The sequence below is a fragment of the Tamandua tetradactyla genome, chromosome 1 (assembly GCF_023851605.1).
Source record: "Tamandua tetradactyla isolate mTamTet1 chromosome 1, mTamTet1.pri, whole genome shotgun sequence".
In the NCBI taxonomy this organism is placed as follows: Eukaryota; Metazoa; Chordata; class Mammalia; order Pilosa; family Myrmecophagidae; genus Tamandua; species Tamandua tetradactyla.
The window spans coordinates 85,493,790-85,506,315 of NC_135327.1; the positions used below are offsets into that span (position 1 = coordinate 85,493,790).

A 12,526-nucleotide genomic window follows, 5' to 3' on the forward strand; every position below is an offset into this window, starting at 1 on the left:
TGTCAACCAGCAACATATTAAATTCCCCTTTTAAAAAGCCATTTTGTTCCTGGTATATTGCATTCTGGCAGCTAGCAAACTAGAACACCCTAGACTGCCCCCTGCCCTTGTTCTCACCAGTAATTGTCTGTTACGGTATCATGTTGCCCAGTGTTTCTGAGAAAATTGGTAATCTGGAATTGAGTGTGCATTTTCTCATTAAAATGATATTCCAGGTGGTAGTTTGGCCACAGATACCTAATTAGATCAGAATGTACTGAAAATACTAGATATTTGCAATAAAAGAAAATTCAGCCACTGAACAGTAAAAATGTTGAATTTTTGACATGTGTTTTTGAAGATAAGTTTCTGTTTAAGTATTCATGGAGATGTGTCACTTCCCTGTGGTGGTCTTAGCAGGTGGGAGAGGAACTAACATTTTTTAAAATGCCCACTGTGTGTCAGGCACCAGGTGCTTTTTATGTGTTATATCACTTAATCCTCACAGCACTCTTGTCAGGTGTGTCAGGGAGCCTCTGTTGTATTACAAACCACCCCACACACTTAAACAACAACCACCTGTTACCTCATAGTTCTGGGTTCTGGCAATTTTTGGCTGTGCTCAGCTGGGTGGTTCTTCAGCAGGTCTCACCTGGGCTCACCCATGCAGCTGCACTCAGATAGTGGAGGGTGGAATGACAGGGACTGCCTGATTTAGAACGGCTTCACTCATAAATCTGGTGATTGATAGGCTGGTGGTTAGTGCACTTCAGTTTCCCTTCAGGTGGCCTCTTCAGCAGGACACTCAATCTTCTCAAGGCAACAATGTCTGAGAGGGTAAAAGTGGAAACGGCAAGGCCTCTTGAGGCCTGGGCTCGAATCTGAAATGTCATCACTTCTTCCATATCCTACTGGTCAAAGAGTCATAAGGCCAGATTTAAAGGGCTGGGAAAAGACACACCCCTACATGGGAGGAAGTACAAAGAATTTGAGGCCATTATTTTTTTATTTTTATTTTTGAGGCCATTTTTAATACACCACATAAGGGAGTGCCAAAATCTAGGCTCAGAGAGGTTGACTAACCTGCCAAAGATACCCAGTTCTTAAGTCATAGAAGCAGTATTTGAACCCAGGTCTATCCACCCCCCCCCAAATTCTTCTTTTCCCTAATGATGCTATGATATTCATAGCCTCTCCATTATTTTCCTCCCTTCTGCTCTCTTTCCTTCTCCCACCCTGTCGATTCCTGTCACATATCCAGACTATGAAAGGAGAAAACGGAAGAAAATGGTGGAGATGCAATATCACTCATACCTAATCTGTGAGTTAGCATGTCTGGCTTGGTAATAAATATCTTAGTGAAACAAAGCAGGTGGTAGAATAATTTTAGGTGAAGATTTTCAATCTTTCTTTCTTGATTCCTTTTCTATATACCAAGATGAGAAAGCCCTGGGATAATGGATGTAATTAAATAACAACCCATAATTCCTTACCCCTTGCTCCCACCCACCCGAGGGAAGAGGACTCTAGCTGTTTGTGGAGTGAGGGGATATCCTCAACAGAGTCACGCACATCCAAAGGGAAGACAGGGATCCAAACCCAGGTGCATGTGGCTCCGAAACCTGTGCTCTATACCTCCCCAGGGCCCACAGCACAAACAAAGAGGTCATCCCGGATTCCCACTCTCCCTCACACATCTCATTGAATTCACTGGTAAATCCTATCAGCTTAATTTATGTTATAGATCCCAAACCTGTGCATTTTTCTACATCCTCATTGACACTCTCTACCCTGTCCAATCCACATCATTTCTCTCCAGGACCAAAACAACCTCTTATTTCATCTCTCTGCTCCCACCTTTGCCTCCTAAAATCTTCTCCCCATGGCAGATCATAGTAGCCCTGTCTACAAAGCCCATCCATGGCTACCCATTGCACTCAGGATAAATCCCTACCCTATTTTTTTTTCATGGCCAGTGAAGCCTATGTGTTCTGGTCTCCATCTCTGCCCTTCATTTCTTACCATTGCAGCCTCACTGGGCTTCTTTCCTTGAAAGTACCTTGATACCATCAGGTAGGTGTTAGTTCCACCTCTAGAAAGCCCTACCCCTGGCTCCTCACACTATTGGCTCTTCTCATTATATGGGCCCATTTTTAATGTGCCTCAGAGGAGTCTTCCCTAATGGCTCTAGCTAAGAAAGTTTATATTCCACCCCTCCTCTTAGCCCTCTCTGACTTCACCCTGTTCCTTCTCTTCATGGCACCTAAAATGATTTACTGCTATTTGTTTAGTCATTAATTATCTGTTTGCCCTGGTAGATTATAATCTTTTAGAGAGCAGGAACCACATTGGTTTGTTCTCAGCATATACTCAAAGCCTAGCACAGTGCCTGGCACATAGAAGGAACCCACTGGACACTGGGCTCCAGCTCCATTGCTGACCAGCTACATGTTTGGCAGAGTACATAACCTTCCTAAGCCTCTGTTTGTTCATCCGCAAAATAAGTGACAATGCCTCCACCTATGAGTTGTTTTGAAATTTGAGTGAGGTAATGCATGCAAAAGCACTTTGAAAATGGTAGCACACGCTCCAGCTATGTGATGAATTATACGCCCCAACTCAGTGTCATAGAGGAAGTATAGTCACACCAACTCCATTCTGACAACCACCAGGTGGTTTCATCGCTTTTCAATGAAGTACGAGCTTCAGACAAATGAGAAATCTAATAAAGCGCTCTCTGCAGTTGGCTGCATTTCCAACAAGCACAGATATGATTATAATTAGAGTTTTAAGAGTTCTGCCTTATTTCTAAAGGATTTCATAACACAGTCTGCAGGTGACCTGAGGTACACAGCAAAGCAGATCCCTATGATATATTTGGGCCCGCTTGCTTCTTTCCCTATGACATCAGGAGTGTCTGTTTCTATTACACCCATTATTTTCAGACACCAGGTGAGAAGAGTTTTTCCATATGTGAGATTTCAGATGGTGACCGCAGAGCAGAATGCATAGCTCTCTCACACTCTCCTCACTTCCTAAATGAACAGTGGCTTGGACAAACTCACTTTACCAGAGCCAATCCTTTTGTTAGCAGCCAAGAGAATAATCTGTAATGGAAGAAATTACTCTGTTCATGCACTTCTTCCAGGGAAAACATTCTTTAGCTTGTCAAGGTGGTGAAACCTGTTATTAGGAACTATAGAAGTCAATTTCTCCATTCTTGCCTCTAAAACATTCTGGACACAGCTCAGTGCAGACCCTAAATTAACAATCAACTGTTAATTTGAAGGGGAGTTGAACCAACCAGAGACTGGCAGAGAAGTCCAGATGAGAAGGACTCAAAGCCAAACCCAACCTGGGCATTGACATATTTCAAACCCCATTCCCTGCTTTTCTGCTGGGCCCTTTTGATCATAACTACTCTTCACTAAGAAAAGTGATGATAATCACCCCATCTTCAGAGATCTTTTTATCTATCTAATGATTTTCCAATTTTAGCCAGCAATGCTAAGGAGCCAGAAAAGTGGTAAGAGACCTTGATGGGATTTCTCTGAGTAAACTCCAGGTGAAAAGCCCTTATCTGTGTACACAAAGAGGCAGGCTGGTCTCAAGCAGCACAATTCTCTTTGCATTCATTCTTCAAAGCCAGGGACTAAAACAAAGACATGCATGTGCTGCAGCTGAGTTTTCAAGAAAGAGAGGTTTATGATCACTGCGGCTGCTAGGCATGGAGACACCTCAAGGAAAAAATCCAAGAAGGATTCCTTATCCCTCATGCTCATCCAATATTCCTACTGCACTGAACCAATTTTTGGTGTCCAGTTCTTACATTTCACCATGTCTATCATGCCATTGATTCTAGGATACTCTATTATTTTTGGTACCAATGAAAAATAAAACATGCTGCTAATCAAATTGTGGGTCTTTTGGGCCACAAAGTTTTTACAAGTTTCATGTATCTCCAGGAGATGCCTTTACTCCCACCTTCTCTGACTTAGAGAATCTTCAAAGTCACATTGCACAAGTATTTCATGCTTTCCACCCAGCTTATATGAATTTGGGAACTATATCATGAGCTCCCTGTGGACAAGGATCACATTCTGTTCATCTGGGCATCCGTCAAGACCTAGCATGGTTTCTTGTAAAGAACAGATGCTCAATAACTATTGGTTGACTGCATGCTTCTTTTGCTAAAGCCAACCTTGAAAAACTCCTCTGATATTTGGGCAATGTATATGTGGTTTTTGCCCCGTCAAGGAGAAAAGAGAACAACAAGCAGAATTTCTCTAGCTATATGTCTAGCCTTCCATAGTTTTTTTTTTTCTTTCATGTGTTTCTACATGAAAAGACAGTCCCTATTCTCCTCAGACATAGAGGGCATTTCCCATGATTGTTTTCTTTCACTCATCCATTCAGTAAATGTGTTCTGAGCTCATTTACCAAGCATGGTGGCAGGCTCAGGAGGGAACAAATAAGTCATCAGACCTTGCCTTCACATAGGGTGATGTTTAGAGGGGAAGCCATCTGAGCAGCAATTAATATCTGTCCAAGGTGACAAATATGAAGTACTGGGGCAGGAAGATTATTATTATGGAGTTCGAAAAGGATCTTGGACAATTCATAAGAGGTGACTAGGCAAAGGAGGACAGAGTCAAAAATAACACAGAGAAATGGCCAGAGCCTTTTGAGAGGGTGGTGGAAATAAGATGCACTCATTCACAGAGCATGGAGCTCTTCCTTGAATGGAGCAGTGAGCTTATTTCTTGTCCCTCTAAATATGTGTTCTCCTAAAGACTGGTTTTTTAAGAAGAAACTGAGGCAGTACACCAATCCACGATTGTCCTTATCTCCTCCTTCATCACATTTAAGTCAGCAAGAAAATGACATCATGTCTATTTTCACCCCAAGATGCTCGCTGCCCTTATTCTTTCAAAAAATATCTATCCTATCCTCACAATATATCTAGAACTATACAGGGTGCATCCTGAATGCTATTTCACCTCAATCATTAAATCATCCAGGCTTTCTGTCATTTGCTTCTTTCCTTTAAAAGAATATATTTTAATATTCTGGATAATTGAAAACTTTATTAATCCAAGTCTGGAGTAATCGTGATTTCTGACAGCTTTTAAGAAGGTGTGTTAAATTACAACAGCAATGGGCCAGGTCTCAGGCATAATTCACAGTGGAATTCCTCTGTTTGATGTCCTATGCCAGATCTACTCATTTTATTTCCAAAACCCATGATGCTTCAAGTCCACTTTGGTTCCAAGTGCTGCAGCTCATGGATAAGATGCTCTATAAAGTGAGTGCTATGCCAAATTCTCAATTCAGTCTCACTATGCTCTTTGATTTTGAGCTGCATGTGATGACTGTTTGCTACAGAATTTGCTGTTTGGCTGGAGAGAGAGGACACTGTTTTACACCACATGAGAAGTGGAGCCATGCCCAATGATGAGAATGTAACAAATAGTGAGCGATGTCAGCAAGATGAGGCTCTGGGAAGCCACAGCAGGTGCACCCATGAACCCTTTCCCATGGAGACCTTCAGCAACCGGCAGCTGAAATGTCACTCCTGTGCTTTCCAAGTCATTTTACTTTAAGTCAGCAAGCATCTTTTGCCTCCATACTCCAAACCAAGTTGAAAGTAAGACCCCATTCCTGCCCTTCCGGGTAGTATGCTCTCGGGAACAAACATTTACAAATGAAGTTCAGGCATGTTAGGTAACTTGTTAGGCATCATATGCTTTGTAATGGCTGATCTAGGATTTGAGCCCAAGTCCGTTCGATTTCAAAGCTTCTCCCTTTTCAACTATGCCATACACGTGTTATATTGCAATATAATTATTTATAATTGTTTTCCAATTGCAGTTGTTGAAATTCATTTTGTTCCATCTGGACTTAACAGGTCCAGAGACATAAATCAGTATAAAAGTATATAATAAATGCTGTAAATATTCACACATATTAAATATATTCTATATATTTAAAATAAAAGTGACATTGTCTCTGGGTGATGAGTGATGTTTATCTTTCTTCATACTGTTCTGTATTTTTTTAACTTTCTAAAATGATTGTGCTATTTCTATATTTTTGAAAAGGTATTTTTAAAATAAAATAAAATACATGTGAAAATGCTACTTAGACCGGAAAGTACTGATAAGCATCAGCTACTAAATTTATTACAATGTAATAAAAACCCTCAAGTGCTGTGGATTAGGAGAAAATCACACCCAGTTACCATGATAGGTGATGATGATAAATGCGCACAGCAAGCAGTGGTTCCAAAGACTGGACTCCTTCAGATTTGGAAAGCCTATCTTTGCACAGCTATATCTGAAAGCACAGAGCAAAGAAGGCCACAGCCTCATTGGACATTGCAGTATCTGGAAAGGTGGAAGTCTCTCATTTCTTCTTTGGCAACCTCTCATTTTACAGGATTTATTTCTTGCTTTCTAGAAATGCCCAAGTTTGTACTCATGTTCTGTTATCGTCACTCTCACTCAGGTGGGAATTTGGGTTTAATGACACTAATAAGTGAATCTGGGCCCCAGCTCTTTGAGCAGATGAACAATAATGAGTTTACTACTCATTATTACTACTGGCCCAGCCAACTGGGATCTCTTCTTATTGGATGTAAGTCTCTTGAGAAATGGACTCCAGTGAATAAGTGCCCTCCCCGTTTCTGTCAACCAAGCCTAACAATCTCTCCCCACAAACTTTCTGATCTTGGACCCACCACTGTGCACACAAAGAAAAGATTTTCTTCCCTTTGTAAAAGGGAAATTTAGACTTCCTGAGCAATTTAGGAAAGCAAGGCAGGTGATAGAAACTTCTAGAAATATAAACCTAGCAGCTCCAGGCCTTCTCACTTATTTTCTATCAAGGTAGCTGAAGGAATATATTCCTAACTTGATCAAAGGTTCTGTTTGCATGTGCTGATACTGACAGAATGCAATATATACCAGAAATAGAACAGATTCTTAAAAAGAACCTATCAATTTACAACTTTAAAGGACTAAGGCCATTAAAATGTCCAAACTAAGGCATCCATAAAAAGATACCTTTTGGAATCTGTTGGACTTAAGACATCCATAGAAAGATACCATTTTGATATCTATTGTACTTAAGAAAGGCCAATATCTGTCACATGGGAAAGCACATGTCTGTCATCTGCTGGTCCTTGTTCCCAGTTCTGTTAATTCCAGCTTCTGATGCCAGTGGTTTCCTCTCTAAGGTTCTGTGGGCCTCCACTTAGCTGCTCCTGGGCAAAATTCTGGATTTCATCTCTTAGCTTCCCTTCACTTTGTCCAGATTCTGGCTTGCTTAGCATCTCATGGGAAGGCACATGTCGATGTCTGCTGGGCTCTGCATCTCCAAACGTCAGTGTCCAGGTGTCCACACTCTCTCTGTCAGCACTCCAAGCATTTCCAAATGTCCATATCTCTGTGAACTCTGAAGCAACTGTAGGCTGGGGCTTCTGCATTTCCAGAAGTCTGCATCTATGTTAGCTCTGGGCTCTTTCCCTTTCTGTGAGCTCTCTTAAAGACACCAGTAAACTCATCAAGATCCACCTTGAGTGGGCAGAGTCACATCTCCATCTAATTAAAAGGCTCCCCACACAGTTGGGTATGCCACATCTCTAGCAAAACATTCAAATCAAAAGGCCCCACCCAAAACTGGGTGTGCCACATCTCCATGGAAACAATCCAAAGTTTCCACCTTACAATATTGAATCAGAATTAAAGGAAACATGGCTGCCTCCACAAGATTGGATCAGGAAAAAGGACATGGCTTTTGTGGGGTACATAACAGCTTCAAGCCAGTACAGGATCCTTCCAGATATTTACTATATTGGTACATGTTTTCAAGCAGTGTGCTTTGTAGTTAGGAGGGAAAATAATATTTTATATCATGTGATTTCAAAGGCACATTCAGGTACCCTAGTCTCTCATTTAATTATCACAGCATCCCTGTTGAATAGATATCAATACCTACTTTGCAATGAGAAAACCAAGGCTTACAAAAACTAAATGGTGAATCTAAGATCTCGAAGTAAGAACTATTCCCAGGTCTTCTGACTCCAAGTGCTGTGCAATCTCCACTACTTTTCCATAATTAAAGCACTGACCCTGTGTGGAGAATGTGTAGGATGGGAATCATCCTCGTCATAATAAAGCGTATCTATGGAAGAGACTAGAGAAAGGGGGAAGCTAACCTCTTTTGAGCATCGACTGTGTGTTGGCTGTTTTCCTTACACTCTCTCATTTAATATCATCACTTTCTCCCATTTGATGGAAAAGAAACAGAAATTAAGCAGGACTGAATTACTTCCCCAATGTCACCTGACTCACAAGCAAAATAGAACTGAGAACCTCAATCTCTCTAATCCCAAAACCCACAATAATCTTTCATCATACTTCTAAGTTCATGACAACATACAATACATTTATATACATGGTAGATTTTTTTTTTAATGTGGGCAGGCATCGGGAATCAAACCCGGGTCTCCAGCATGGCAGGCAAGAACTTTGCCACTGAACCACTGTTGCCCTAAGTATCACTTTTTTTTTGCATTCTCAGAGGCGAGAACTCTGCCTGCTGAACCATCCTGGCCTGCCTTTACATGGTAGATTTTAAAAGACAAATGGCAAATAAAAATTCTAGGATTTAGAAAGGCTAGTGCTCTTAAGGACACACACACACACACACACATATCCTTACTTACCCCTGACCCTTCAGCATCATTTTTGGAGTGACACTGTTTGAGTGTTCTTCTCTTCCTTTGCAGGGTGTGTGCTGGTGGTGTCCATAATTGAACAGCTTGCTCAAGTCCACAATTCTACAGTCCAGGCTGCGATGGAGAGACTGTGCAGCTACCTGCCTGGTAAATACCTAAAGGGTTACAACAGCTGTGGTTCTGCTTTTTTTCTCACTCATGAGTCATCATGATTAAGTTTCTACCCTGCACAGGTATATGGAGGAGATTCAGATTCTGTTATTTCTGTGAGGCTCAGAAATTTTTTAAAAACAACACTCTATCCACTTTCTCCCTGACATTCTTTTCCCCAATGACACAATGAAATCATTGTGGAAATTTAGGGAATAAAATGTTGAATGGCCAATTTCTTTTTTGGGGGGTGAAGTTGGGGGGATCATGGTCCAGGAATCAAACCTGGGTCTCCCACATGGAAGGTGATCATTCTACCACTGAACCACCCATGCATCCTAATTGTTGTTTTTTTTGTATCATATTTATAATGATTTTCCCATCTGGTGATCGATACCTTAAGTTCAAAGAAAGTAAAAGTAATGAATAATTTTCAAAGATATTATGGCAACTTGATCACGTACACATTCACAAATGCACACGAGGCCCATACCAACACAAAACTTTAGGCTGGGATCCTAGCTGACCTCAAACTCTAAATGGGAAAAATATTCTGGAAAATTCTGTTTATTTGCCCTGGAATTCAATAAAATTCCTTACCTGTCTGCAATAAAAGGGAGCTGATGAGTGGTGCAAACAAGTTGTATATTTGTTTTGCAGTCTCAGCAGAAAGAAAATATTGATTCCATTTCCCTATGGAATGCTATTATGTGAACAGTCATAATGAATAAACTTCTTTAAGAGTCAACTTTTCATTCCCTGAATGGGAATAACTCCTCCAGGATGCCTACATTAGCTTTCTGTTTAGTCAAGTGATTGGAGTGATAGTGATTGGACCTTTGAGTTTTATAGCACACTGTGTCAATAGCAGCAAAGCATTTTCAGAGAATTGATTGCATACAGTCACAATATGCATTCACAGGCTAGTTTTTTTAAGAATTAAAAAGAAAGAGTGGGAAAATAGCCCAGGACTTCCAGGAAGATGGCCGAATAGGGTAGCTCAAGATCAGCCCTGCTCCACCAAAAAGTTAGAGAAGAAACAAGATGGCATCTGAGGCAGAGATTTGGGAGTATGGCTGACCTGGGAGAGCCTTCTGCACCACATGGGGCAGCTCTGGTTGCAGAGGCTGAGGAACTGAGAGGCAGGAAACTAGTGCACAGGCACAGAAGCTGCAGGAGTGCACAGACGGGAGCCAGGGACTAGGAAGTAAGCCAGGCCATGTTCCTTGGGCATGCAACCTTCACCAGCACAGCCCTGCGACTGGCAACACACCCAACACCCCATCCACCTGGACCCCATCACCTGTTCCCATTCCCTGTGCTCCAGACACCCCCACCCCACCAGCCCATGTACCTGTCCCACACTCCCACCCCAAGTACAACCCAACCCACCTCTCCTGCACCTTCCCAAGCACTGCCTCCCACTCCCTGTTCCCTGCAGGCTGTTGCCAGTGCATAAAGACTGTGAGCACTAACCTGTATTTGCAGGCTACCCCCACCCCCTGACCATAGTGTCACATAGCCTCATTGGCATCCCCTGAGCTCTGTGCATCAGTTTATGGCACTCCTAGGCCCATGCATGTGCATGGGCCCCAAATCACATCATTCAGCTCTGGGAACCTCACTTTACAGCAATCCTTGAACCACACATGCCCACAACACTCAACCACATTTCCCAGCTCTGAGAAAGTGCTGAATTGCACAGCTGGGCCACATTTACCCCCAATCCATGGAGGCATAAAGCCAGCCTGCTACCACAACTCTATGCATATGCACAAAGGGCCCCATGACTTAGAGCAATGTGCACCAGGGTTATGCCCAGCCCCCCCCTCAGATCGGTGCACTCACACATCCTCCCTGGCTGCTGGGCACCCACATTCACAAGCATCAGCATAACAACTCCAACCTGTACCTATACCTGCCCTGAAACAAATCACTGTGCAGAGTGCCCCACCTGCTACACTGATTCTGCTGTACAACCATCCTGCAAACACAAGGCCTTAGACAACTGAAAGAAATCAATTCTGAAAGTAAATCAATCAAGATATTTACATGCCATAAAGACAGCAGAAGATCACTAAACATATCACAATGCAGACAGATATAGCCCTGCCTAATGACCAAATTAAAACCCCAGAGGAGACACAAATGTTGGAACAACTAATCAAAGACATTCATACAACTGTACTTAATAAAATAAGTGGGATAGCAAATGACATAAAGGAGACAAGAAGACAGTAGAACAGCATAAAGAGGAATTTGAAAGAATAAATAGAAAAATAGCAGACATCACAGAGATTAAAGATTCTGTTGACCAAATAAAAAACATACTAGAAGCACACAACACCAGATTTGAAGTGACAATAGAAAGAATAAGTGATATAGCGGACAGGATAACTGATTTTGAAGACTCAAAACAGCAAATGGCAAAAAAGATGGAAAAGTTGAATTGGTTCCCAGGGAAATGATAGACAAAACAAAGCACACCAATGTAACGATCATTGATGTCCCAGAAGGAGAAGAGAGGTGTAAAGGGCTAGGAAGAATAGTTGAGATTATAATGGGGGAAAACTCCCAACCCTCATAAAGGACATAAATATGCAAGTCAAAAAAAGCCCAAGGAACTCCAAACAGAACAAATACAAATAGGTGTTCCCTGAGACACATACTAATCAGTGTGACAAATGTTGAAGAGAAGTATAAAATCCTGAAAGCAGCAAGAGAAAAGCAATCTACTACATACAAGGGAAATCAGACTAAGACTAAGTTCAGACTACTCAACTAGCACTGTGGAGGTGAGAAGGCAGTGGCATGATATTTTCAAAATCCTGAAAGAGAAAGACTTCCAGACAAGAATTCTGTACCCAGTCAAATTGTCCTTCAAAACTGGGGAGAGATTAAAATTTTCACAGACGAAGAAGTCTTGAAAGAATTTGTCAACCAGAAACTGGTCCTACAAGAAATAATAAAAGGAATTCTGCCAGCTGAAAAAAAAAAGATAGGAGAGGGAGGTCTGGAGGAGGGCACAGAATTGAACAGGACTAGTAATGGTAATTAAAGAATACAAAGAGAAAGAGGGAAAAGAATATATAGGTCTGACAAATAAAATAAAAAAGATAGTATGGTGGATTCAAGAAATGCCTTTTAGGTAATAATTTTGAATGTTAATGGACTAAACTTGCCAATTAAAAGATACAGATTGGCAGAATGGACATGTCTTTATAAATTATTCAAAGAACTTTCTCTGATCACAATGGGATGAAACTGGATCTCAAAAACCTCCAAAGGACAAGAACATTCACAAATACATGGAGAATAAACAACACAGTCTTAAACAACCAGAGGATCAAAGGAGAAATCATAGTTATCTGGAGATGAATGAAAATGAGATTTATAACTTATCAGAACTTATGGGATGCGGAAAGGGTGTGCTGAGAGGGAAATTTATTGTCCTAAATGCCTATTTTAAAAAATAAGAAAGAGCAAAAATCAAGGACTTAACTCCATACCTGGAGGAACTTCAGAAAGAACAGCAAACTAAGCCCAAAGCAAGGTAGAAGAAGATAAATAACAATGATTAAAGCAGAAATAAATGAATGGGAGAACAAAAGAACAATAGAAAAAATCAATAAAAACAAAAGTTAGTTATTTGAGAAA

General features: G+C 41.3%; 1 protein-coding gene across 2 annotated transcripts in view; it reads left to right on the forward strand.

Moving 5' to 3' along the window:
• AOAH (acyloxyacyl hydrolase) overlaps window positions 1-12,526 on the forward strand; it is a 224,956-nt gene that overhangs the window by 24,527 nt on the left and 187,903 nt on the right. For both annotated transcript variants that reach the window (XM_077119693.1, XM_077119705.1), the window contains exon 2: window positions 8,771-8,866. In XM_077119693.1, the coding sequence (XP_076975808.1) occupies window positions 8,771-8,866 (96 nt within the window). The remainder of the gene's footprint in view (window positions 1-8,770; window positions 8,867-12,526) is intronic.